Below are 25,221 nucleotides of genomic sequence, written 5' to 3' on the forward strand. Positions count from 1 at the left end.
GAGACTGACACTCTCTATAGCTGTTTTATTTTTATCTCTTTGTCAACTTCACAGTGTAAATGCAGCTTATGTAAACATCTCTACTGGGAGATGCATAAATGTAAGTATGTGAACATATAAAGTCTGCATATGTGGATAATCTCCCCATACGTATCATTTATTTATCCAACATTATATACCTGTGACGTCTAGCTGATTCCTCTACCTTCTGTCACTGTACCCATCTCTACCTGAACATATATTAAATATTTTATTTTGAAAATAGACAAATGTTATGTTTCCTTTGTGTTTTTTCTCTCACTGTGGAGCCTTCCCTCTGCTGGGACTTCACTGTGAGACCAGCAGGACTCAGGGCCCTTTGGGAGGCCCTGGCTTCTCCTGAATCCTCTCTCACTTCTCCTGTTCTAACTGCTCACTCTGGCCAGCTCTGCTAGAACAGAAGATGTTGCCTGCCACCCTATGGCTGCAGGTGACACAGCAGAGGTTTGGGTGGCTGTCTCTTGACTAGTTCCTAGTCTTGCCTCTAAACCTGGGTTCCCACATGTGTGGATTTAAGCACTGTCTTTCTGAGAGAGGGGTTGTGCCCATTTTCCTTATCTCCTCTTGATGGGCTGTTTCCTATGTTTATTGACTCCTTATTTGTGCCCATCACTTGGTAATGTTATCCATGCTGTCCTCTGTTTCTCTGTAGGATGGGAAGGGGTCCACACTTGACTCTCTCTCTTGTTTTTCATCCAATGTTAACCCCTAAATATACCCTCCAAGGGTATCTGTCTTCTTCCTTCCACATATTGCACGATCCTCATGGACTGTTTCTTTTTTTTTTTATTTAATTAATTAATTGGCTGTGTTGGGTCTTTGTTGCTGTGTGTGGGCTTTCTCTAGTTGCAGTGAGCAAGCTTTCTCTTCATGGCATGGCACGGGCTTCTCATTGCCGTGGCTTTTCTTGTTGCATAGCACCTCTCTCTGCCCCATCTAATTATTTCTTTCCTCTCATATCCTGTTGTTCTGTTAGTTTTCTGATCTGAAAGTGGACTGCTAGCTTCCTAGTTTTCTGCCTTAATTTCTAAGTCATAGATTACTTTCAGTAATAAAGTAATAAAACAGTTTCCCTCTAACCACTCTTTTATTCATCAGCATTCACTGGAAATTAAATTAATTGTTAATAATTTGACACATCAGTGATTTAAACTAGCCCTTCCTCCCCTGTTCTGGAGTTTTGTTCTTCCCTTTTGTGATCATTTTTAATAAAACTTTTGACCTTACTGAAACTAGAATTTCCTTCCAAAAATGTATATAGAGCTTAAGTTTTTGCCCTTTTTTTGGGCACTGTGTTTAAGGTTACCTCTGGGCACCAAGGTAATCTCATTCCACAGGTTTCGATCTGAAGTATTTTCTGTATTGTTTCTTCCAATGATTTGTAGATTGCAGGTCAATTTCTTATTCCACTCATCAGTGACAGTAGTTTGTATGGCTTTCAATTTCAAAGAATATTTTTTCACTTTTTATCTTTTTAACTGATTATTATCTGATGTTAATTTTAACCAGATATGTTCCCTAGATAGTCATGACTAGATTTTTTTTTCCATTGTGTCTATAATTTAAATGGACTTTCATATCTCTGAGCCTCAGAGCCCAGATCGGAGTGTGGGAAATAGGACACCTCAAAGCACAGAGATTAATCTCAAAGCTCTGATATTTATTAAGAAAACTCAAGTCCAGGGTAAAAGGATTCTGTACCCCCAATTCCAATGTGTGGGGCTTTTTTCCTCCACATATCCAAGCAGTTCTGGGACACCAGATGAGTGTCCTACAATTCAACTCAATTCTGACACTGTCTACCCTGAGATAGCATCAGATTTCACAGGTTAAGGGCTCAATCCTACAAGACTGTTCCCCACTCCCTCCACCCAAGATACTAGTCATAAGTTTAGGTTGTCACCTGGGCTTCTGACCAACTGGCTATAGATTGGAGCTTCCAATGATCCTCTCCTTATTTAATTTGCTGGAGTGGTTCACAGAATTAAGAGAATCATTTTACTTACTAGATTACCAGTTTATCATAAAAGATTATAACACAGTAACAGCCAGATGGGAGAGATGCATAGGACAAGGTATGGGGAAGTGGTGCAGAGCTTTCATGCTTTCTGAACATGCCACTCTCCCTGAATCTCTACCAACCTGGAAGCTCTCCAAACCCCATCCTTTTGGGGGTTTATGGAGGCTGCATTACATAGGTGTGATTGAGTAAATCATTGGTCTTTGGTGATTGATTCAACCTCCAGTCCCTCTGCCCTCCTTGGAAGGGAGAAAGGGAAGGAAGTTCCCAGAACCCCATCATCACTCCACCTGCTGTTATGTTTGATTTATTATGGATAACCTATCAGCCTGGATCTTTCTTCACTGACCGTGTAGACATACGGTGTACACATAAGGCTCTGGATTATCTCAGGATCTCATCTCCGTGACTCCCCCTCCTCCTCCATCCCTTCTCTGACACTTTTCAGTCCTTCCATTTCATTTGTGCTTCTCTTAGCCCCATGCCTGACTTTGGTCCTCACTGAGTTCTTTTACAACATTCCACAATCGTGGATATGCAATCCCTGGTGAGGCCTATCAAGCACTGGGATAGGGTGCTGGGCTGATCCTCCTTCCTGAACCCCTATGCAGTGGGGGAGGCAAATACTAACATGCAAACCTTGTTTTTTCACTTTTCCAGGCAAAGGGATATTGCAAAAGATTCTGGAATAGAGCGTTAAGATTTAAGAGTAATCTTTGAATATTTGCACCAGGATAGGTCTTGGAGGTGCCTTGAGGGCGGGGGTTTGAGTGGAATGGTTATTAGTTAATTGTGGATGTTATAGAAGTCAGGAAAGAAAAGATGTCTCACAATTCAACAATTAAGGGTAAACTCCTTAAGGATACTTTCTAGCTACTTAATGCCCAGAAGCCAAGCCCTCACCTCTTATCAAAGCTACAGGCCAGCAGGTGCCAATGAGGTTCATGTAGTGTCAGATCTATCTATGCCTTTCTTTAATGTCGGGATTTTGAGTGCAGAATTTAAGGGGGGGCACCAAAAATACAGTAATCAAGATAAATATTTTAGTGTATTATCTAAAAATAAAAACGATGATGGAAAGAACCCTCCCCCAATCCATGATGAATAAAACTGTCAAACAGCGTTGGTGTTCCCTGTCAATACTGGCGCACCCTCCCATCCTCAGGGACGCAAAGCCGGCGTCGCTCCTATCTGGGAGTCCCAACAGAGCATCCCCTGCTGCCCCATTCACCAAGTGCTTTACTCTGAGCCGCGGCCACACCGGCCCGGCTCAGGCCCAGTCCATCCCGACCCTGATTTCAGCTTCAGGAAGGAGACACCAGCGGAGACTTGCGTGGGGGAACCTAGTCTAAGGTCAGCGCGCACAGTCTGGCCACCCGCCGCCGCCACACCGGGGCGCCAGGACCACATTTCCTAGACTCCTCGCGCGTGTCCGCGACGTTCTCGTGGTCTACAGATCTCATTGGCCCTCGGCAGAGAAACTGGTGAACCTGGAGGTCTGGGCACCTTAGCAATGGGCTCCTAAGTTGGCTGTAAAAGTGGTGTAGACGTCAGAGTCATGCTGCATTGGAGAAGCCCACGCCCTCCCCCCCCCTCCATCCCAAGACTACACTCTCCAGAAGCCTCTGCGGCTGCTTCCACCCTCCCTTCCGCTCGCCCCTTAACTTGTGGTGTTGATATTAGCAGGAACACTTCCGGTTGGTGCCCATTAGGCTTGTTGGCGGCAGGGAAGGCCTCCCTGTTTGGGTCTTTCTCACACCTGTGCTCTTGGTTCCCGAGCTTTAGCCTCAGGATCGGCAGCGTGCACCCCGCGTTCCGTGAGTGCCCTATAGCCACGGCCTCGTCCATTCAGCACGTCCCCCTGCTTGACCCCCTGTTATTCACGAGGACACAGGCTGCCTCTGAACTCGGGCGCTCTTCTGTAGACGGCACCCCCAGGGCATCCATTTTCCGTTCGTTCCAGCCCACAGGGTTAGAGACAAACCCTTACTCCGCTGTTGGGGGTATAGGCTTCATTCACTCTCTGGCCAGAGCTTGGGGCTGAGCTTGAGGGTGCGCGGTCACCGTAGGCCCTTTCTCCAGGGCTCTGGATGGGAATTGTCTTGTGCTGGTGATTTCTGTGTCACTCCCAATCCCCAATAGAGGCTCTGGAGCCTGCACTCGGGAGACATGCTGTCATTTCTCTTCACATCCTCAGATCTGCCTTCTGAGACTTTGCCCTTCTTCAGGGAGAGCACTCAGGAGATCAGGAAAATGGCCACGGGGCTCCTGAAAGCCAAAAAAGAGGTGAGAATTTCCGTAAAATTCCATCTTGGCTGTCAAGTGGATGAATCCATTCCCTTTTTTGCTCTGGAGGCTGCCTTGTTAGTATTGGGCAAAGCTCATTACTTGTCCTGGAGGAGAGGCTTACGTGAAGGCCTCCCTCAACATTTCTTTCTGCTCCATGCATACTTCAGTCATCCTCAAAGTAGTTAATTGTGAACAACACATATGGAGCAATTTAAATAAAAATACAGGGACATCCAGGCTTAATTGCCCAGTGATAAGGATGAAAGGCAGGGACAGCAGAGTAGCCTGTGGCCCGAAGTGGCTGGGGAGGACTTCCAGAAGTAGGGCTGTTTGAACTACCCCGAGAGTCTGGTAAATTGGAAAGTTGGCGAAGATGTACCAGTGGGAGGGCAGGAAGCATGGTTAGTCTGACGCTGGGCCACTGGGCACACTGCCTTTAAAACAGTGTGGGGAAGTTGTATTTTAGGTTGATTTTTAAATATATGAAGATACGATCTGACCTGAATTTTGCATTTGAGAGGATTTTCAGCATCTGGCAATGGGGAGATTTCACCAAAAATTCTGGATTGCTTGCCTCTCGGAAAATAAACTGCACTGTACTTTGATGTCAGGGAATTTGCACTGAACAGTGTCTGCATTATTTGAACAGGTCCTGCAGAGTCTATATGCTGTACTTTCCACAGTATCCTCCATACTGAGGTTGAAACCATTGTTAGCTAACATTTTGCCTGTCTCATTTTTATTACCTGCCTGGTCTCTGAAGGATTTTCGTTTTCCACCTCTGAGTCTGGGTGGCCAGTTTGAGTGCCAGGCTGTGGAGTGTAGACTTTGTCTTTGATTAAGGTGGGTTTTGAAGGGTGTTGACAAAGGAAATTTGACATAGGAAATCAGAGATATAGGCATATAGGAACTTAAGGGGAAACTTTCTAACCCCTGAAAATGGTGACTGTGATGATTGACTTAATTGAATGTGACTAACATTTACTGAGCACCAACACAGTTGCCAGGCTTGTTTACTGCTGTTTTTGATATGCACTAACTTGGTTATTTCAGACATGCCTTCACTGTCTTGATTTATTCTTAATCCTGGTCGCCTTGGTAGAGATTTACAATTTCCTGGGCATTATCAGAACAACTTTAAGAATTTTGTATTTCTCATTTATAAAAAATTTTATTCATTTGAAAAGTGTTAGTACCAAGAATACATGAGAAATCTGGGGCATTGCCTAAGGTAACGTTGAATCTTTTGTGTGTACTCTCTTCACCACTCATATTGTTACTAGGGAAACAGTCTGATTTTCTATCCACTATTTCTCAATTTGGGGGCACATTTAACTTGTTCCCGATATTTAACTCTTGCAAATAATGCTTCTGTGATGAACTTTGTACATGAAATTCTTTTATAGATTTGTATTTATCCTCAGAACTAAAATATGACAAGGTGAGTAGAAATAAATGTTTTGAAGCAGTGGGCACTCACACCAGTAGGAGCTTTGGAACCCTGCTTGTTCTAAAACATATGATCTTTTCAATTATTTTTTCCTTTTTTGAGATTTCCTTCTTCCATCACTATGTTTCACTTTACATTGTGCAGTTTTTGTGTGTTTGTTACATTGTGCAGTGTTACATTCCCAGGGTAGACCTGTCAGTGCAGATCTTTTTCTCTCATGTGAATGTTCACAGTAATGTCCTGATTTGTTTCCCAGTGTTGATATGTTCCTTTGCTACCCATTGCATCTGTAATCCTTATTTCCCCCAAACATTATAGTAACATCACTTTTCTGTTCAGAAGCCTTCCTTTGGTGTCTCACAGCAGTGTCTTAGATACTCAGAGTAGTCCTCACTTCATATGTGTTGTTTCTGACATCATGTTCTGATTATTCATTCTGAAAATGTGTTTATTGCCAGCACAGTGGAGTAATCGCATATGCACCTTTAATTTAGATAAATTCACTTTTTAAGCACTTGGCTGGAAAAAGGGAGAAAAATAACTATTCAAGTCATTCAAATGAATCTGTCTTCTATCACCTAATGACTTCTTGCCTGGGAGTGAGTGAGAAATGGGCACACTGAATCTGTTGCTCTCTAAATCTCTCTTAGGAGTTTGTGATGACATGATCATCTTAGCAGATCAAGGTTAATATTAGTTGCAAAGTAGTTTTCATATTACATGACTCCTTTATCAATGTATAGGTTAGGCTTTGCTGCATAACACCCAAAACTTACTGACTTAAAACAAAATAATTTATTAGCAAACAATTTGATAGGTCAGCATTTTGAGCTGGGCACAGATGGATGTTTTGCAGGTTTCACTTGGGCTCTTGTTGCTGCAGTCAGGTGGTGGTTTGACTGGGGCTGGGTGACCATCCATGCATGACAGTTACCAAGTTGGTTGTCTCAGGTGTGTTGGTTTTTCTTGGTTATTTTCCATGTGGGCTTCGGCTTGTTCCAGAGACTCTGCTTAGGCTTGATCAAGTGATGGTCTTGGGTTTCCCTACACAGCAAGAGAGAAGACAACCCCAATGGACAAGCACATTTTAAGCCTCAGGTTTGCTAATGTCCGTTTGATTAAAACAAGGCATATAGCCAAGTCCAGAGGTTGTGGAAAGGACTAACACAAGGGTGTAGATACAGGGAGACATTATTCACTGGGGTTCATTACTGTAACTGCCCTCTGGTTCCAGTGATCCATATCCTTCCCTTGTGCAAGGTAAACTCACCCCCCTCCCAGGACCCCCAGAAGTTTCATCCTCAGAGTCCAGTATCATATGCATATCATTCGGGATGAGGCTAAGGGTTCTTCAGTGAGAGTCCTTTTGAGTCAGAGATGTATACTAAAAAGACAAGTTATTTGTTTCCCTCTACCCCCCACTACCCACCTAGCATACAGTGGTGAGACATGGACAGGAAAGCTGCAGTATACGCTCTCATTCAAAAAGGGGAGGAATTAGAGGCACATAGGAGACCTCTTCATTTTGAACTGTCTCCAGCCCTTTTAGTCAAGCTGATATGACTTCTTTAAAAACTCTTTGGGTTTCCCATGTATCAGGTTACATTACTCTATTAAACAAAAAGCTGCAATCACAGTTCGTTTCCAGATAGGTCACTTATCTTTGAGCAGAGTGTGAGGGCTATGGGACAATACCTGTAAGAATCTCAGAAGCCCTTTTGTGTACTAGGCATCACTTTAACAAAGTTTGGGTCTTTTAGCCAAACTCTTGATCTTTACCCTGAGGCCATTTCTTATTTTGAGACTCTTGCTGGCTGGAGAGACTGAAGATGTAAAACAGTTTTATTTTCCAACCCAGCAGGTCCTGGCTTATCTATGTTTCCTCTAAATTATGCTTGCAAACTGCTTAGTTGCTTCTTGAGCTCTTCTATTTCTATACAATATCATGTGTAGCTGGAAGCATCCACCTGAAGCTTTTAACAGGCTTTCAGGAGATCTCTTTAGTCAGATCTGAAAATTCATTAGGTATTTTTTATAACATTTTTTCAAGTCTTTATTGAATTTGTTACAGTATTGCTACTGTCCCTTTGATTAAAACAAGGCATATAGCCAAGTCCAGAGGTTTTATGCTTTGGTTTTTTGTGAGGCATGTGGGATCTTAGCTCTCTGACCAGGGATCGAACCCACACCCCCTGCATTGGAAGGCAAAGTCTTAACCACTGGACCACCAGGGAAGTCCCTAGGTATCTTTTTTTTATATTCCGAATTAGTTCCCCAAACTGCTAGGGGCATTGCTACTCAGTGGGAGAGGTTTGAAACAGATCATCCAGTTAGTGTTTACCATACCCACCCTACATGCATGGCTCTCAGACAAAAAAATCTTTCTAGAGCTGCAGGAGTACCAGTTGTATTAAACTTGTTGAAATGATGTAGGTTGGTCTCTAACATAGCTCCTTTGTCAGAGATTTTCAAGGTATGTGTACATATGTGTGTGTATATTTATTCTGAGAAGGGTCTGTAAGGTCAGATCACTACAGGAACTAGGCAGGAACTCGAATGAGTGAATAATATTTTTCTCTCTAACATTTAATTATGAACAGCTTCAAACATACAGAAAAAAATACAAAGACTTGTACATTGATATTCACATACCCACCACCTAGATTCAATAATGAGTATTTTGCAACATGTGCTTTTCCACCTGTCTATTCATATGTGCCATCAGTTCAAGGGTTGTATTCAAATATTGCCTTAAATGCACAGTAGAGGTTAGAGTTTTATATTCCTTTGACCTTTCAGGCTCTCTGTAGGCTGCTACAACCTACCTACTCTCTTTCCCAACTAGCCACTTTTCATTCTCTATTCCCTCCCATCTCACGTGCCTTATCTGGAGTACCTAGCCTTCCTCTCTCCTTCATCCTTCGAATCCTGCCTGGCCTTAAGACCAACATCATACTGCCCTCTCGTGAAACCATCTCTGATCTCTGTATCCTACAGTGACCACTTCCTCTTGAGATTCCTCTGACCCAGTGATTTGCAACCATGATTATGCGTAGGAGCCCTTAAACGTATAAGCCCTATCCCTAAAGAGTCTGATTGTATTGATTTGTGGTGGGACCCAGGAATCCGTGATTTAAAACACCACACGGGGAGTTCCCTGGTGGTCCAGTGGTTAAGACTCGGCACTTTCACTGCGGAGGGTGTGGGTTCAGTCCCTGGTTGGGGAACTAAGATCCTGCAAGCTGTGCAGTGCAGCTAAAAAAAAAAAAAACAAAAAGCAAAAATTCAAGAAAAAACCCCCCACCACACACTTATTTTATGGAGCAGTCAGTTGTCTGAGTCCTTATATTGATCAACTCATCTGATCCTCAGCACAGCCCTGGGAGGTAAGCACTGTTATTCTCAGTTCAGAGAAGAAACTGAGGCCCTGAGAGGTTAACTAATTTGCCTAAAGGTAGGTTCCAAATCCAGGCAGTGTGTTTTGAGTCCAGGCTCTTAACCACCATCCACTTCCACTCCTCAGGCCTGAGCAGGGCAGGTGGCAGTGTGAGGGAGGGGAAGGAGTGAGCCCTGCCGTGAAGTATACATAGTAGTGGGTTATTTACCCCCCATCCCAGAGGCTATAGAACATAAATGCTTAGACCAAGTAGTCTCTGAAATTCTTCAAACTCAGCAAGAGGATTATTTTTTAATTTTTTAAAAATTTTGTGTGTGTGGTATCTTCCTCCTCTTCCTGCTTAGATGTAAAGCTCCCCATGTGAAAGAACTTTTGCTTTTATCCCCCATAGCAGCGAGCCTAGCACATTGACAGTGATAGGTGCACAATGATGTTGGCTGGACAGAGATGGGAGAATAATGGTCTGTGAACTATTAGCACGAAGGTCACGTATGGGAGGAGAAAAATTCTTTTCTTCATTGGCTGTTAATTAGACAAAAGACATGTTTACAAGAGAAAGACAAATTTATTAACGTGTGCGTGATGCATACGCATGAGAGTCCTCAGTGATGCGTAACTCAAAAGAGGTGGTTAAAACTTGAGCTTATATAGCATCTTAACAAAATAACAATAACTTTTTAGAGAAGTGACAAGACAAAGGAAAAGAACTTTGAGTGTCTAGGGCAGCGAATTGTGGGAAGGTTAATATATGGGGGAACTAATGAAAGATAAGGGCTGGTTAGTAAAGGTTTGCTATGTAGATTTCTCTGGTGTCCATCTCTGGGCTGATAAGGGTCTAGAATTGTCTCTGGTGATTAATTTCTGTCCCTCCTAGTAGAGAGGGGAAGGAGGACAGCTTTACAAATTTATGTTCTGCTTTTAGGCAAATGGGAGAGGGCAGAGAGCTTTTCTTGTGTCTGCTTATTAATTGCCTTCAGCTGAAAATAATCCTTATGCCAAAGTGGCATGTTTTAGAGTGGTATATATTCTGTTACCTTTTATCCATCATCCATAGTAAGGTCTAGAAATCTTCTCTACCGCCTCAGGGATGCCTTTTGATCTCTCATCCTAAGGTGTGGACAAGGCGGACTCCTAGATGAGCAGGGGTGTGTTTTGTGTTAAAAGGCATTCGTGGCGTTCAGGGATGTGGCTGTGGACTTCACCCAGGAGGAGTGGAGGTTGTTGAGCCCTGCTCAGAGGACCCTGCACAGGGAGGTGATGCTGGAGACTTATAACCACTTAGTCTCACTAGGTAAGAATGGCTTCCCTTAGCAGTTAAAATCTGGCCCACACAGTATTTTCTGTATGTCATGAAGAAAGGCTACTCACAAAGCAGCTTTGTCTTACGGTTGGGCTTAAAAACGATAATTTACCTTTTTCCTCAGGTAGATCTGGATTCAGTTGAGTTAAAAGCAGGTAGATTTATTCATATTGTATACGCCACTCTGCATTTTTTTCGTTGTTGTTGTTACTTTATCTTGCTCCAAACCCAGGAGATTTTCATTCATAATGTTAATATGTTGTTTTTCTGATTGGAGTCACCTTTTCTTACTCAACCCTTCTACTGCAGAGTTCACTATTCATAGGTCCTCTGTATCACTCTCTGGGTTTCCCTCCCCATTTTGGCTCTGAGCTCTGGAATGGCCCCTTGAGCCCATAATCAAGAGTCTCCTTGTTTTCTTTCCTTATGAGCAGAAGTTCCATTTTCCAAACCAAAACTCATTTCTCAGCTGGAGCGAGGGGAAGAGCCCTGGATAGAGGAGAGACAACGTCTGCTGGGTCTCTGTCCAGGTGAGTGTGACACAGGGTCGTTGGAACTGTCTGCAGCATGGCAGATAGGAAAGGATGAGGCATCTCTCAGGTACTGGGAGGAAGCTCTTTTCTAGGACCCTACATCCCTGGTAAGGCTGCCTGGCATGACCTCCCTTCCAGAATGTCATCTTCAGTTAAGGGAGGGATTTTCCTGGTTTCCTTGTCTGTTTCCTCTACTAGGAAGCCTCCCTTCCTCTCACTTGGCATTGTTTTCTGCAGGGGGTACTTGTGACCAATTCAGTCTGCTACCCTTTTCACAAGTGGGCTTCATCCTGTTTATTTTTGACTTGATATTTGGAAATTACTTCAAAAGTACAGAAAATTTGCAAAAATAAAAATAGTACAAAGAACACCCTTATATCCTCTACACACACACATATATGTATAAATATATATTGCATATATATTGACATATATTTTTATAAAATGGCATCATAAAATCACCTACTAATATCTCACCTAGTTTGCTTTATCATTGGCGTGTGTGTCTCTTGTGTGTATACTCTTTCTCCCTCCACCATATGTATGTGTATGTATTTATGTATGTTTATGTATATATCTTTTTGTGTGTGTATAAATGTTGGTTCATATGTGGATGTATGTTAAATGATTTTCTAAGAATGGTGATATTCTCATATAACCACAGTACAGTTATCAACTTTAGTAAATTTAACTTCAATACAGTAATTTTATCTAATACTTATCATCTACCTCTCATAATTGTCAGCAGACACAGTAATATTTTTCCTATCCAGGACATGATCCAGTCCAGGTTTAGGTAGTGCATTTACGTGTCATATCTATTTAGTCTCCCTTAATATAGACCATTTCAATAACCTCTTTTTAGAATTATACAGTTCCACAGCTCCTGCTTTTTTAACAGCTTCATTGAGGTACAATTTATATGCCATAATCTACTTATTGTAAATGTACAGTTCAATTATTTTGAGTAAACTTTTAGAGTTGTATGATCATCACTTCCATGCAACTTTAGAACATTCCATCACACTAAAAAGTTCCCTCGTGCCCATTTGCATCTATTTCTCCTCCCATTTGAGCTCCAGGAAACCAAATATGCTATCTCTATATATTTGCTGTTTCTGGACATTTTATATAAGTGGTATCAAAAATATGTATTTGTCTTTGTATCTGGTTTCTTTCAGCATAATGTTTTTGAGGTTCATCCATGTTGCAGCATGTATCAGTAATTCATTCCTTTTTATTGCCATATAATATTCCATTGTATTGATATACCACATTTTGTCTACCCATTCGCAGGTTGATGGACACTTGGATTGTGTCCACTTTTTGGTTGTTGTGAATAGTGCTGCTAGGAATAGTCATGTACCAGTCTTGATGTGGACATATATTTTCATTTCTCTTGGGTAGATAACCAGGAGCAGAATATCTGTATGGTATGTTTATGTTTAGCATTTTAAGAAACTGCATAATTATTTTCCAAAGTGGCTGTACATTCCTATTAGCATTTATGTTTTACATTTCTATTATGTTTATATTTTCTATTTTTGCATTTTCTAGTAGCAGTGTATTAGAGTTTCAGTTTCTCTACATCCTTGTCAGCACTTGGAGTTGTCTCTAATTTTGATTATAGACATTCTAGTGGATATATAGTGGTATTGCATTGTAGTTTAATATGCATTTCCCTAATGACTGATAATGTTGATCTTTTCACATGCCTATTAACCATTTGTATATCTTCTTTGGTGAAATAGCTACTCAGTTCTTTTGCCCATTTTCAAATTGGATTGTTTGTCTTCTTTTTGAGTTGTAAGAATTTTTCAAATATTCTAGACCCAAGTCTATATCAGATAAAGGACTTCCAATTATTTTCAACTATGAAATGAAGTTTCAGAAAAAAGACGAGTCTGTGGATTGTCTTTTCATTTTCTTAATGGTGTCTTTTCAAGAATAAAAATTTTAAAATTTGATGATGTTCAATTTAACAATTTTTTAATGGATTATGCTTTTTGTGGTTTAACTAAGAAGTTTGCTTAACCCAAGGCCATGTAGATTTTCTTCTTTGGTTTCTTCTAGAAGTTTTATACTTTTAGCTTTTATAGTTAGAGCTGTGACCCATTTTTAGTTAATTTTCATGTGTCATGTGAGGGGAAAGTCTAAATTCATATTCTTGCATATGAATGTTCAATTGTCCTGGCAGTATTTGTTAAAAAATAGTATGCTTTCCCTCATTCAATTGCTGTGGCACCTTTGTCGACAATCAGTTGACTGTAGATGTAAGGGTTTTTACATTTTAAATTGGATTGCTTGTCTTTACTAGTACATTTCTGGACTCCCAATTTTGTTCCGTTGATCTCAGTGTTTCTTCTTGTGACAGCAGCATACTATCTTCATTACTGGGGCCTTATATTAAGTTTTGAGGTTGAGTAGTGTAAATCCTCTTTTTCAAAATTATTTTGGCTATTCTGTGTTTTTTGAATTTGCCACATAAGTTTTGGGGTCAGATTGTCAATTTCTGTAAGACAAAACAGGCCTGCTCTGGCTTTGATAGGGTTTGCATTGAATCTATCCATCAATTTAGGGAGAATCATCATTTTAATAATATTGGGTCTTCTAATCTATGGTTGTCTATTTAGGACTTTAATTTCTCTCAGCAGTGTTTTAAAGTGTTCAACTTACATGTCTTGTAATACTTGTGTCAAATTTATTTCTCAATATTTTATTATTATCTATGTTATCGTGGAAGATATTTCTTAATTTCATTTGTGGAATGTTCATGCTAGTATGTAGAAATACAATTGATTTTTGTATTTTGAGCTTTTATCATGTTACCTTACTAAATGCAATGATTACTAATTGTCACTTTATTGAGGATTCCTTGGAATTTTGTACATCCTGGATCATACAATCTGTGAACAAAAGAGAGGTTTGCTTCTTCCTTTCCAATTTACATGTCTTTCTTTAACTTCTCCTTTTCCTTGTTCTGCTACTCCCCTCTTGTTCCTTCTTCTTTAGCCTTTTGGCTAGAACCTCCAGTGCAGTGTAGAATGGAGTTGTTGATAACAGCCATTCTTGTCTTGTTTCTGAACTTAGAGGAAGATATTCAGTCTTTTATCATTAAATATGATGTTAGCTGTAAGTTTTATATACATGCCCTTTATCAAGTTGAGGAAGTTCCATTCAGTTCCTAGCTTGTGGAGTGTTTTTATTAAGAATGGGTATTGGATTTTGTTAGATATTTCTGCATAAGTTGAGATAGTCATGTCGTTTTTGTCTTTATTTTGTTAGTATGGTATATTTCATTAATTGATTTTCAAATGTTGAATGAACTTTGCATTCCTGGATAAATCCTACTTTATTATAATGTATAATTTTTTTTGATTTACTGCTGGATTTACTTTACTAATAGTTTGTTAAGGATTTTTTTTCACCTATGTTCACGAGGGGTATTTTCTGTATTTTACTTTCTTTTTGATATTTTTCTCTGCTTTGGTATCAGGGTAATGACTACGTAGAATGAGTTGTGAAATTTTCTCTATTTTCTGTAAGGATTTGTGAAGAATTTGTGAAGAATTTGTATCATTTCTTCTTTAAATGTTGGTTAGAATCCCCCACACTTGAACAGGGACTTGTCTTTGTGTGAAGATTTTTAATTACTAATTCAATCTTGTTACTTATTACAGGCCTATTCAGATACTCTAGTTTTTATTGAGTTAGTTTTGGTAGTTTGTGTCTTTCTAAAGTTTTTCTGTTTTGCCTTTGGTGTCCAGTTGTTGGCATAAAGTTGTTTTTAATACTCCCTTTTAATCTTTCTGATTCCTGTCAGGTCGGTAATGATGTTCCCTCTTTGTTTCTTGATTTGGTAATTTCTGTTTTCTCTATTTTTCCTTGTTCATTCTAGCTAAACATTTTCAATTTTGTTGATCTCTCCAAAAACCGCTTTTAATTTCATCGATTTTCTCTATTCATTTATGGTTTTCTATTTGATTAATTTTTTATAAATATGTAGTATTTATTTCCTTCTGCTTATTTATTGTTTAATTTGCTCTTTTTGTAATTTCTTTAGAAACTTAGACAGTTGATTTGAAACCATTCTTCTTCCCTAATGCAGGCATTTAAAGCTATAAATCTCTCTCTAATCACTTCTTTAGCTACATTCATAAATTTTATTATGCTAGGTTCTGTTTTCATTCAGTTCAAAATATGTTTCAATTTCTCTTCTGATTTCTTCTCTGTCCTATGAGTTACTTAGAGGTGTCTTGTTTAACTTCCATGTATTTGTGGATTTTCCATCTTTCTTTAACTTGCTGATTTCTAATTTCATTCCTTTGTGGTAGAAAAACATACTTTGTATAACTTTAATCTTTTTAAGTTTATTGAGACTTGTTTTTTGGCCTAGCATATGATCTGTTCTGAAGAATGGTCTACATGCACTTAAAAAGAATATGCATTCTGCAGTCATTGGATGGAATGTTCCATACATGTCAGTTTGGTCAAGTTGGTTGATTGTCTTCTATATCCCTGGAGATTTTCTGTCTAGTTGTTTCTTTTATTGAGAATAGAATAGTGAAATTTCCAATTATCATTGAATTATCTAATTCTTTTTTTAGTGCTGTAAGTTTTTGTTTCATGTATTTTGGGGCTCTGTTTTTAATTGTCAGTACCTTTATAATTGTTATATTTTTCTGATTTATTTCCCTAGTCTTTATGAAATGTCCTTCTCTTTGTCTAGCAATAATCCTTGTCCTGAAATCTATTTTGTCTACTATTAATATAGAAGCCATTCCAGTTTTCTTGTGATTACTGTTTGCATGGTATATCCTTTTTTTCATCCTTTTACTTTTAACCTTCTTGTGTTTTTGGATCCCAAATGTGTCACTTGTAAATAGCACGTTGTTTGATACTGCTTTCTTAATATAGTGGGATAATCTCTGCTTTTTGTTTGGAGTGTTAAGTTTGTTCATATTTAATATAATTATTGATATGGTTCAAATCTGCCATTTCGCTATTTTCTAAAATGTCTCATGTGTTTATTTCTCTAGCCCCTTTTATGGCATATTGTTTGTTTGTTTGTTTAATTTAAGTGTACTATTTTAATTCCACTCTTGATTTTAAATTTGTTTTGGAGTTATTTTCTTAATTATGCTCTAGGAAATAAAATATGCACCTTAATTTATCACAATCTACCTCTAATTAATACTAACTTAGTTCCAGGAAAATATTTATACATATATTATAAAGCCCACAATATTGTGTTACATTTATTGTCTTTTATAATAGTTTTATGTATTTTAGAGAAATTAAGAGAAAATATACATATTTTGTCTTTTATATTTACCTACGTGTTTACAGTTTTTGTGGCCCTCATTTTTCTCTCTCTCTTTTTTTTTAATCATGCCCACGACATGCGGGATCTTAGTTCCCTGACCAGGGATTGATCCTGTGCCCCCTGCAGTGGAAGCATGGAGTGTTAACCACTGGACTGCCAGGGATGTCCCTCAGTGGCCCTTATTTCTTCTTGTAGATTTAAGTTAGTGTCTCGTGTCATTTGTTTTCATCCTGAAGGACTTACTATGTATTTCTAATAAGACATGTTTGCTAGCAACAGATACTCTGAGTATTTGTTAATATGAGAATATCTTTATATCAATTTCTTCTTTTTTTTTTTTTTTTTTTTTTTTTGGCCACATCATGTGGTGTGTGGGATTGTGGGATTTTAGTTCCCTGACCAAGGATCGAACCTGAGCCCTCAGCAGTGAGAGCTTGGAGTCCTAACCATTGGATCGCTAGGGAATTCCCTCAATTTCATTTTTTTTTCTATTTTTTTAAGAACTTTTGTTGAGATATAATTGACATACAATGAACTGCATATATTTAAAATGTACAATTTGATATTTTCTCAAGTTCATTTTTGAAGCATAGTTTTGTGAGAATAGAGTTCTTCATAGATAGAAGTCTTTTCTCTTTTATTTCAGCACCTTAAGTATATTATTCCACTCATTATTCCAGAAGGAATGCCTTCTGGTCTCCATTCTCTCTGATGAGAATCATATTGTTTTTCCCCTTGTACATGTTGAGTCATTTTTCCTTTGCTACTTTCAAAATTTTCTTTTTGTCTTTTTTTTCTGATAGTCAACATTTTGGCTATGATGTATCTAGCTAGGGATCTCTTTATGTTTATTTTGAGGTTTGTTGAGCTTCTTGGCTCTGTAGATTAATTTTTTTTTATCATATTTGGAACTTTTTAAGCCATAAATTCTTCAGATTTTTTTTTCTGCTCTTTTCTCTCTGTCTTCTCCTTCCTGAGTTACCGTTATACATGTTTGGTTTGCTGATGGTGTCTTACAGGTTTCTGGGGCTCTTTGTTTTTCTTCAGTCTTTCTTTAACTCTTATTCTTCCGTTTTAGGTAATTTCTACTGATTTATCTTCAGGTTCACTAGTTCTGTTACAAAGTCAAATATGCTGTAGTATCTCTCTAGTAACTTTGTAATTTTATTTATTTTACTTTCTAATTTCATAATTCCTTTTGTTTCTTATTAATAGTTTCTATTCTTTATTGAGATTCTCCATTTTAAGTTATCATACTTACCTTTAATTTTTCATACATTATTTTCTTTAGTTCTTTGAATATATTCATAGTATCAGCTTTGAAGTCTTTTTTCTTTTTTTTCCTCCTAAATCAGTATCTGGGCCCACTTAGCAACAGTTTCTATTGGCTGCAAGTTTTTCCCTAAGTATGTGTCAGTCTTTCCTGTTTCTTTGAAAACTGGATATATTAGATATTATATTGTAGCCATACAAAACACAGGTTGCAGGCTGGATTTGGCCCACTGAGCAAGTTTACTGTTTCCTGCAATAAAAATGTAATGCATAAAGTGAAATAAAAAATAGATCTTGGGAAGGATGGCTGAATGGGAAACAGCTTGTGATGTGAACATATTATGAATGACCAGTGGGCAAAGCAAAATGGCCTAGGCAGCCCTACCTGTGACTGCTTTGACTGAAAACATTCTTTATTCAGCAGGAACAAAGCTAGAAATTCAACCTTGTCCCTCCTGTCCTCTGGCATTCTCTAGTCAGCAAGCCCTCAGCCAACATATGTGGCTCAGTCATCTCCCTCAGTTATTCTCAAGTGTATGTACAGGAAGTCTTCTCCATTCAGGGAAACAATATTCAGAAGATCAGAAACAGCAGCAGGAACAACTCTTTGATCAAACCTGCTCGAGCAACAAAGCAGAAATTCAAGAGAGAGAAGACGATTCCAAGCTTTTATTTGGGAGAGTAACCAAAAGCAGCCCTTCAAAGTCGTTCTCCAGCGCCCTGGAAGAACAGCCAGTAGGGTCCATGGAAGACAACACAGTGGTGGATATAGGGCCCAGTCCAGCCCAGATGACAGACCTTGAGGAAACAGAGAAGATATTACATGGTTTAGAAGTCTCAGCGTTTGGAGCAGTCAAATATGGAGAGTTTGGGCTAGGCTTTATCAAGGAGTCAAACCAGCTCAGCCTTCAGAAGACACACACAGGGGAGACCCCTTACCTGTACACCGAGTGGGGACAAAGCTTTAGTGGTATGTCAGTTCTCATCAAAAACCAGAGGACACACTCTGGGGAAAAGCCTTATGTGTGCAGGGAATGTGGACGAGGCTTTACCTGGAAGTCAAACCTTATCACGCACCAGAGGACACACTCAGGGGAGAAACCTTATGTGTGCAAGGAGTGTGGACGAGGCTTTACTTGGAAATCAAACCTCTTCACACATCAGAGGACACACTCAGGGGTCAAGCCTTATGTGTGCAAGGAATGTGGGCAGAGCTTTAGCCTGAAGTCAAACCTCATCACACACCAGAGGGCACACTCTGGGGAGAAGCCTTACATTTGCAAGGAATGTGGGCATGGCTTTCGCCAGCATTCACACCTCATCAGACATAAGAGGACACATTCAGGAGAGAAGCCTTATGTTTGCAGGGAGTGTGAGCAAGGCTTTGGCCAGAAGTCTCACCTCATTAGACACTTAAGGACACACACAGGAGAGAAACCTTATGTGTGCACAGAATGTGGGCGTCACTTTAGCTGGAAATCAAACCTCAAGACACACCAGAGGACACACTCAGGGGTTAAACCTTACATGTGTCTGGAGTGTGGCCAGTGCTTTAGCTTGAAGTCAAACCTCAACAAACACCAGAGATCACACACAGGGGAGAAGCCATTTGTATGCAGGGAGTGTGGGAGAGCCTTTACCCGAAAATCAACCCTCATCACACACCAGAGGACACACTCAGGGGAGAAGCCATTCATATGCACGGAGTGTGGGCGAGGCTTTAATGATAAGTCAACCCTCATCTCACACGAGAGGACACATTCAGGGGAAAAGCCTTTCATATGCAGGGAGTGTGGTAGAAGGTTTAGCCAGAAGCCAAACCTGTTTAGACACAAGAGGGCACACTCAGGGCATATACCCTTTGTGTGCAGGGAGTGTGGACAGGGCTTTTGTGATAGGTTAACTCTCATTACACACCAGAGGGCACACTCAGGAGGGAAGCCTCATGTGTGCAGGGAGTGTGGACAAGGCTTTAGCCGGCAGTCGCACCTTATTAGACATCAGAGGATACATTCAGGAGAGAAGCCTTATACTTGCAGGAAGTGTGGGCGTGGCTTTAGTCGGAAATCAAACCTCATCAGACATCAGAGGACACATGCAACATAGAAACCTTGTGTGTACGAGTAGTGAAACCTTTAGCCAGTAGTCACACTGCATGAGACACCAGAAGTTGTACCCAGGGCTGTAGTAATAAGTCAGTCATTGCCAGACACCAAAGTAGAGACATCTTATGTGTGATAGGAGTGTTCATGAGACTAATGGTAAGGGTCAATGTCTCCAATCCACCTGGAGGAGAATTGCTGGCCCGTTTTCAGGGGCTCTGGCTTTCCCTAGTGGGGATGGTTGTGGAAAGTCTCTCAGGTAACTTGATGGAGAGAGTACTTCTTAAGTAGGTTGAAATGAGAGAATTGATACTATTCCAATATCATCTCCCAAGTATACTTGAACACTCCTTCCACAGTAACCTGGATGTTACAAAAACAGCAATTCTAGAGCACATCTCTGTCTGACCTGAGAACAAGAGACAGAAACCATGGCTAATTTAATCTTGGTTCCACAGAGCATGACCCAGCAGAGTCAGCTTCAGGGAGAGTTTGGAAAATGGTCAGTTCATGAGGACAAAGAGAGTGCATGGGTAGAAGGTTTTATTACATAAAGGGCTGACAGGTAAGAAAGATCGTTAAATATTTTAGCTCTAAGTTTGGGGAGAACTGTCCATTTTTGGAAATATCGTAACTTTGCTTGCTTCCTGGGGCTCTCTCTGGTTTCCAGGTTGAGTCCATACTAAATATATTTTTATTGACTAGTGTATTTAGACTAGAAATGTATCACCGAGTGCTATGAAGAAAATATGCACAGAGATACAGAAATACAAAATGAAATTACTTTCTATTCTTCTTTGAGTTACCATACAACATCCCATTAGTAATTATTTGGTTTAAATTTTTCCAGCCATTGTAAAACATATTACTTTTTTGGTTGAGAATACTCTTTTTGAAAATGGCAGTGTCCCACAAATTCACTTGGAGTCTTGTCCAAAGGCTCAGTTTTTTTTCATGAAACTTGACTAAATGATTGTGAATTTTATTTGGAAGATAAGTTTTCTAAGAATAGGCAGGAAAATATAGGAATTGTATAATAACTTTTTATCTGTGTGCAGGTATTTAGAATAGATCTGAGAACCATAGAAAAACAAAGTATATGAGTATTTAGAAAGTGGTGAAGTAGGATTTAAAGTACAATACTGAATGCTTGGGTCATTGGCTTTCAGTTTAGGGAAAAAATAAACATAGGTCCCAAAGTCTTGATATCCAAGTGAGCAGAACCTGGTGAAAAATTATGAAGTACTCTTTTAGATGGAGCAGTTGGCATGGCCTGCCCTTCTTAGCCCTCCCCATGGTAAATCCTGGCCTCATACTCTTACATTTTCTCAACAGAAAAATATCTTTTGAGTTTTAATCTCTTTAAGTCTTAGAACTTGATTACTCTTTTCCATGAAGTCATGTCCCAAAAATAAGGATTCCAAAATTAAACATGTACCTTTTACCGTTTTTTAACTTTTGAAAGGAGTATTTCGGTTTTCAGTGTAATCGGTTCATAAAAATAAAAGATTTTGCCTTAAACTGTTTAAAACTCTTAACAGGAAAAAATAGATCCCTGCTGGTATACTAAGACTTAAATAGATTCAAAGAGATACAAACCCTGGGAAACATCTCTATGGAGCAACAACCAAACAAAAAGACCTGGAAATGTTCTGAGAAAGGGGTAGAAAGGCCCATCCTTTGGCCCTGCCCAGGCCCATCTCTACTGATTCTTAAATGCACATCAGGCCTTCTGCTTAGAACCTCTCAGAAGAGACAGAATTAGGACAAATAACCTGAGTTGTCTGCCTGGGCCTAGCATTAAAATCTGTGTGCAAATTTGGAAAATGATTAGGAGGCAAACACCACGTGGTATTCAGATATGTGCATCCTCTCATATATATGTATTTTTTCAGTCTGTGTCTGGACTATCTATCCATTAGTGCCCCGTATTTTATAACCTGAGGTGACAGTTCTAGATATTTAAAACAGAAAAAGTTCCCCAGAGCAACCACTGCCCATCCTACCAATTCTATGGTAAGTAGTAGACTTTACTGCAGAAAATTTTGAAGAAAAGATGATAAACAGTATGAAAGAATGAATATTGCTTCAAGTCCGTAAGCTTGTTACGGTCACCATTGAAATGTTCCATTTTAAAAGAGGTAGCAGTACATTTTAATGTAATTGTTTCATTTAATTCTATTTTAACTTATTATTATGCATCAGTGGTTCCCTAATATGTGGTCAGAGGGTGTTCAGGGGCCCTTTCGAGTGATCTGCGTGGTCAAAACAAATTTCATTATAACACTAAGACATTACTTGCTTTTTTCTGTTGTGCTGAAACTTGCACTGATGGTGCTAAAGCAATCGTGGGTAAAAGTGTTGGGCTTAAAAGCTAAAGCATGAATCAAGGTAGTGTCACCAAACTGTACTAATAGTATTATTGTATTTTTTACCACCCCCTACTTGTGGTAAAAAAATGCAAGTTCTGCTTAATGTTCTTCATAATACAGTAAAAATTAATTTTGTTAGATCTTGATCTTTGAGTATAACATTTTAAAATTATACTTTTAATTTTGAGATAAATGTAGATTCACACACAGTTGCAAGAAATTATATAGGGAGATCCCATATACTCTACTCAGTTTACTCCAATGGTAATGTCTTACAAAATGATACTATAATATCACAACCACGATACTAAAATTGATATATACACATCTGTTAAAAACTTTCGGTGATGAAAGAGAAATACACATAAAGTCCTTCATGCTGAAGTATGAAGCTGTTTCAAGGAAATGCATTTCTGATTGATTTGTGAGCTGAACCAGCTACCTTCTTATGGACATCAATCTTATTTGAAAGATTAGCTGACAAATTTTCAATAAGGTGACTCAGACGGATATTTGGTAGACATTTTGTCAAAAATGAAGTGATTTTTAAAAACTGACGGTAAAGAAAACTGACAACAATTTTTGTTAATTTGACTTTCAAGCAAAAAATTAGAATATTAAAAAGTTATCTGCCACCATGAACTTGACAGCTTCCCAATACTTACTCCTTTGTGATGAGATTGGTGATATTAATGATTGGTGATTTTATAATACCATATAATGAAATATGTCGATGGAAGATCTGCTTAATTCATTGAACCAGTATTTTCCAAACAATTAGTACATAATGCTGCAAAATCATCTGTGGGTATACCAAAGTATAAGTTAGACAGATGGATTTTAATTTAAGAGGTAAAGCCAGATTCTACATTGCAAGTACCATTAAGAAATTACTACTTGTTGATTATTGGTGTAGTATCAAAGGATAATATTGACAATTACCTGAAAAAGCTATTAAAACACTCCTCCAAGGCCAGATTTTACTTATGTCAACAGATTAAGTGCAGGAGCACATATAAAATACCAGCTATATTCTATTAAACTGGACATTAAAAATATTTGAAAAAATATAAAACAGTGCTACTCTTCCCACTATTTTTTGTAAATGGTGGAAAATGTGCAAAACCCAAGTGAAAGTGAAACACTTTACTTTTCACCTTTAAGTGTGTTGTTTCTAGATGTTTATGGTCTATAACCCACTGAAAATACTACACACACACACACACACACACCCCCCAGAAAAAAATTTACATGTTATAATACCTAACATACTATTAACATCTATGCTTTATATAATTTAAACTAGGCATAGAAGAAACAAATGCAAAGAAAATGCTTAACACCTACTGACAGATGTAAACCTACAATTTGAAGTATGCTGTTCTATCTAGACAGAACACAGAAACTTGGGGCATATTCACTTCTAGAACTGAATGATATAATTAATCTTCTCCATGCTTGTGGCTGTGTCTCTTTCTGATTATTCTTGGCAATTTTTTTTTCTATTTAAATCAAAGAAGCAGCTTTATGCTTTTAATCATTTCTTCAGTGTGTCTTTTATTTTATATGTTATAAATTTCTGTTAATATTTACTAATCTCAAGCTAATTTTTTTCTTATTGTATTGCTTTTTCAAGCTTATTTAATCATAATTTGCCTTCTTCCTTTTTTCTTGTTCTGAAAGTCAGTTCATTTCTAAATAGCGTATAATTTTCATTTTTATTTTCTCCTTTAGACGAATTACTAATTCAAAGGTTGCTAACAAGTGGCTAGATGGACATTCATTTTTAAAATATCCTAGTATTTAGCTTTTTATTTTACAACATTTTAATCAATATATTTTGTGATTTTTTTTCCATTTTAATTCATAAAGTTTAGTTTTGAATGTGATCAATCTCTGTATCTTAAAGCAAGTATTTAATGTGTGAGTCTGTATACCTATTTTAATAATATGCCAAAATTAACACAAATGGTTGTAAAATTTGATATTTTTCTATATAGTTATTTTATTCTCCTGTTTTGTATTAATGATCTGTCTTTATTTTTATTTATTTATATTTTATGTTTAATACATGTAAAATTAGGTCTGTGATATAAATGTAAGTATAAATATTATTAATAGAACAAATGCCATTGTGTTCACCCCAGCAGAAGAAATAAGCCTTAATTATTTTTAAAAACTTAGTACTTTCATTTTTGTAAGTGATATAATAAATTTATGACCATGTTAGGAAACATATCTTCATGTATTTCAGTCAAATTTTGCTTAATACATTTCAAAGCTGTTTTATTTAGACCTGTAGAAATTAATAGCATTTCTTCTTGATAAATTTTTTCCTTTTAAAACCATGGAGCAACCTCAAGTCCCATTCAGTGCTTCTAATTAGTCTGCTCTTGATATTGTTGCACTTATCTCTTTTGGTAGTATTTACTTTTCACAATTCTTTGTTTTCATCTTGATGTTCATATTTTGTGAATAGAGTGTCCTTTTCAACATAGTTATATATGTGTATGTGTGTGTGTATATATATATAACTGAACCACTTTGCTGTATACCAGAAACTAACACAACATTGTAAACCAACTGTACTTCAAAAAAAAAAAAATCAGTTGTATTTTCATACACCACCAATGAACCATCAGAAAAGGTAATTGAGAAAACCATCCCATTTACAACAGTATCAAAAAGAATAAAATACCTAAGAATAAGTTTAATGAAAGAGGTGAAAAGACTTGTACACTGAAAACTACAAAACTTAAAAAACAAAACAAGAAACTTGTAAAACTATATAATGATCAACTTGATGCGTGATGACTTAGAGGGCTGGGATAGGGAGGATGGGAAGGAGTCGTGGGAGGGGGGGATATGTGGATATATGTATAAATACAGCTGATTCACTTTGTTGTACAGCAAAAACTGGCACAACAGTGTAAAACAATTAAATTCCAATAAAGAGCTTAAGAAAAAAAGAAGACCTTAATAAATGTAAAGGTATCCCATGTCCATGGATTGTAAAATTGGTAACGTGTCAGTACTACCCAAAGAGATTGACAGATTCACTTCAATTCCTATCAGAATTCTGATGGCCTTTTTGACCATCAGAATAGAAAAGCTAGTCCCC

At 38.3% G+C, this 25,221-nt stretch overlaps 1 protein-coding gene across 5 annotated transcripts; it reads left to right on the forward strand.

Moving 5' to 3' along the window:
- The first annotated feature begins 3,789 nt into the window (after window positions 1-3,789).
- ZNF875 (zinc finger protein 875) lies at window positions 3,790-24,808 on the forward strand. Of its 5 annotated transcripts, none has more exons than XM_057712385.1 (5): window positions 3,790-3,876; window positions 4,257-4,345; window positions 10,360-10,486; window positions 10,930-11,025; window positions 18,048-24,808. In XM_057712385.1, the coding sequence occupies exons 2-5, from the start codon at window positions 4,313-4,315 to the stop codon at window positions 19,730-19,732; spliced, it is 1,941 nt and encodes a 646-aa protein (XP_057568368.1). In that variant the 5' UTR covers window positions 3,790-3,876; window positions 4,257-4,312; the 3' UTR covers window positions 19,733-24,808. The 5 variants fall into 5 exon arrangements, with proteins under 5 accessions (XP_057568368.1, XP_057568371.1, XP_057568370.1 ...); XM_057712388.1 differs by having other exon boundaries at window positions 18,051-24,808; XM_057712387.1 differs by having other exon boundaries at window positions 3,796-3,876; window positions 4,288-4,345.
- Window positions 24,809-25,221: the final 413 nt, after the last annotated feature.

This window comes from Hippopotamus amphibius, chromosome 16 (genome assembly GCF_030028045.1).
Source record: "Hippopotamus amphibius kiboko isolate mHipAmp2 chromosome 16, mHipAmp2.hap2, whole genome shotgun sequence".
In the NCBI taxonomy this organism is placed as follows: domain Eukaryota; kingdom Metazoa; phylum Chordata; class Mammalia; order Artiodactyla; family Hippopotamidae; genus Hippopotamus; species Hippopotamus amphibius.

What these genes read in the sequence shown, in the direction of transcription:
- ZNF875 (XM_057712385.1), top strand. Translation starts at nt 4,313, where the DNA reads ATGGCCACGGGGCTCCTGAAAGCCAAAAAAGAG. An exon ending in TCCTGAAAGCCAAAAAAGAG is followed by an intron (nt 4,346 to 10,359) that starts GTGAGAATTTCC and finishes TTGTGTTAAAAG; the next exon opens with GCATTCGTGGCGTTCAGGGA. An exon ending in TCTGCTGGGTCTCTGTCCAG is followed by an intron (nt 11,026 to 18,047) that starts GTGAGTGTGACA and finishes TTCTTTATTCAG; the next exon opens with CAGGAACAAAGCTAGAAATT.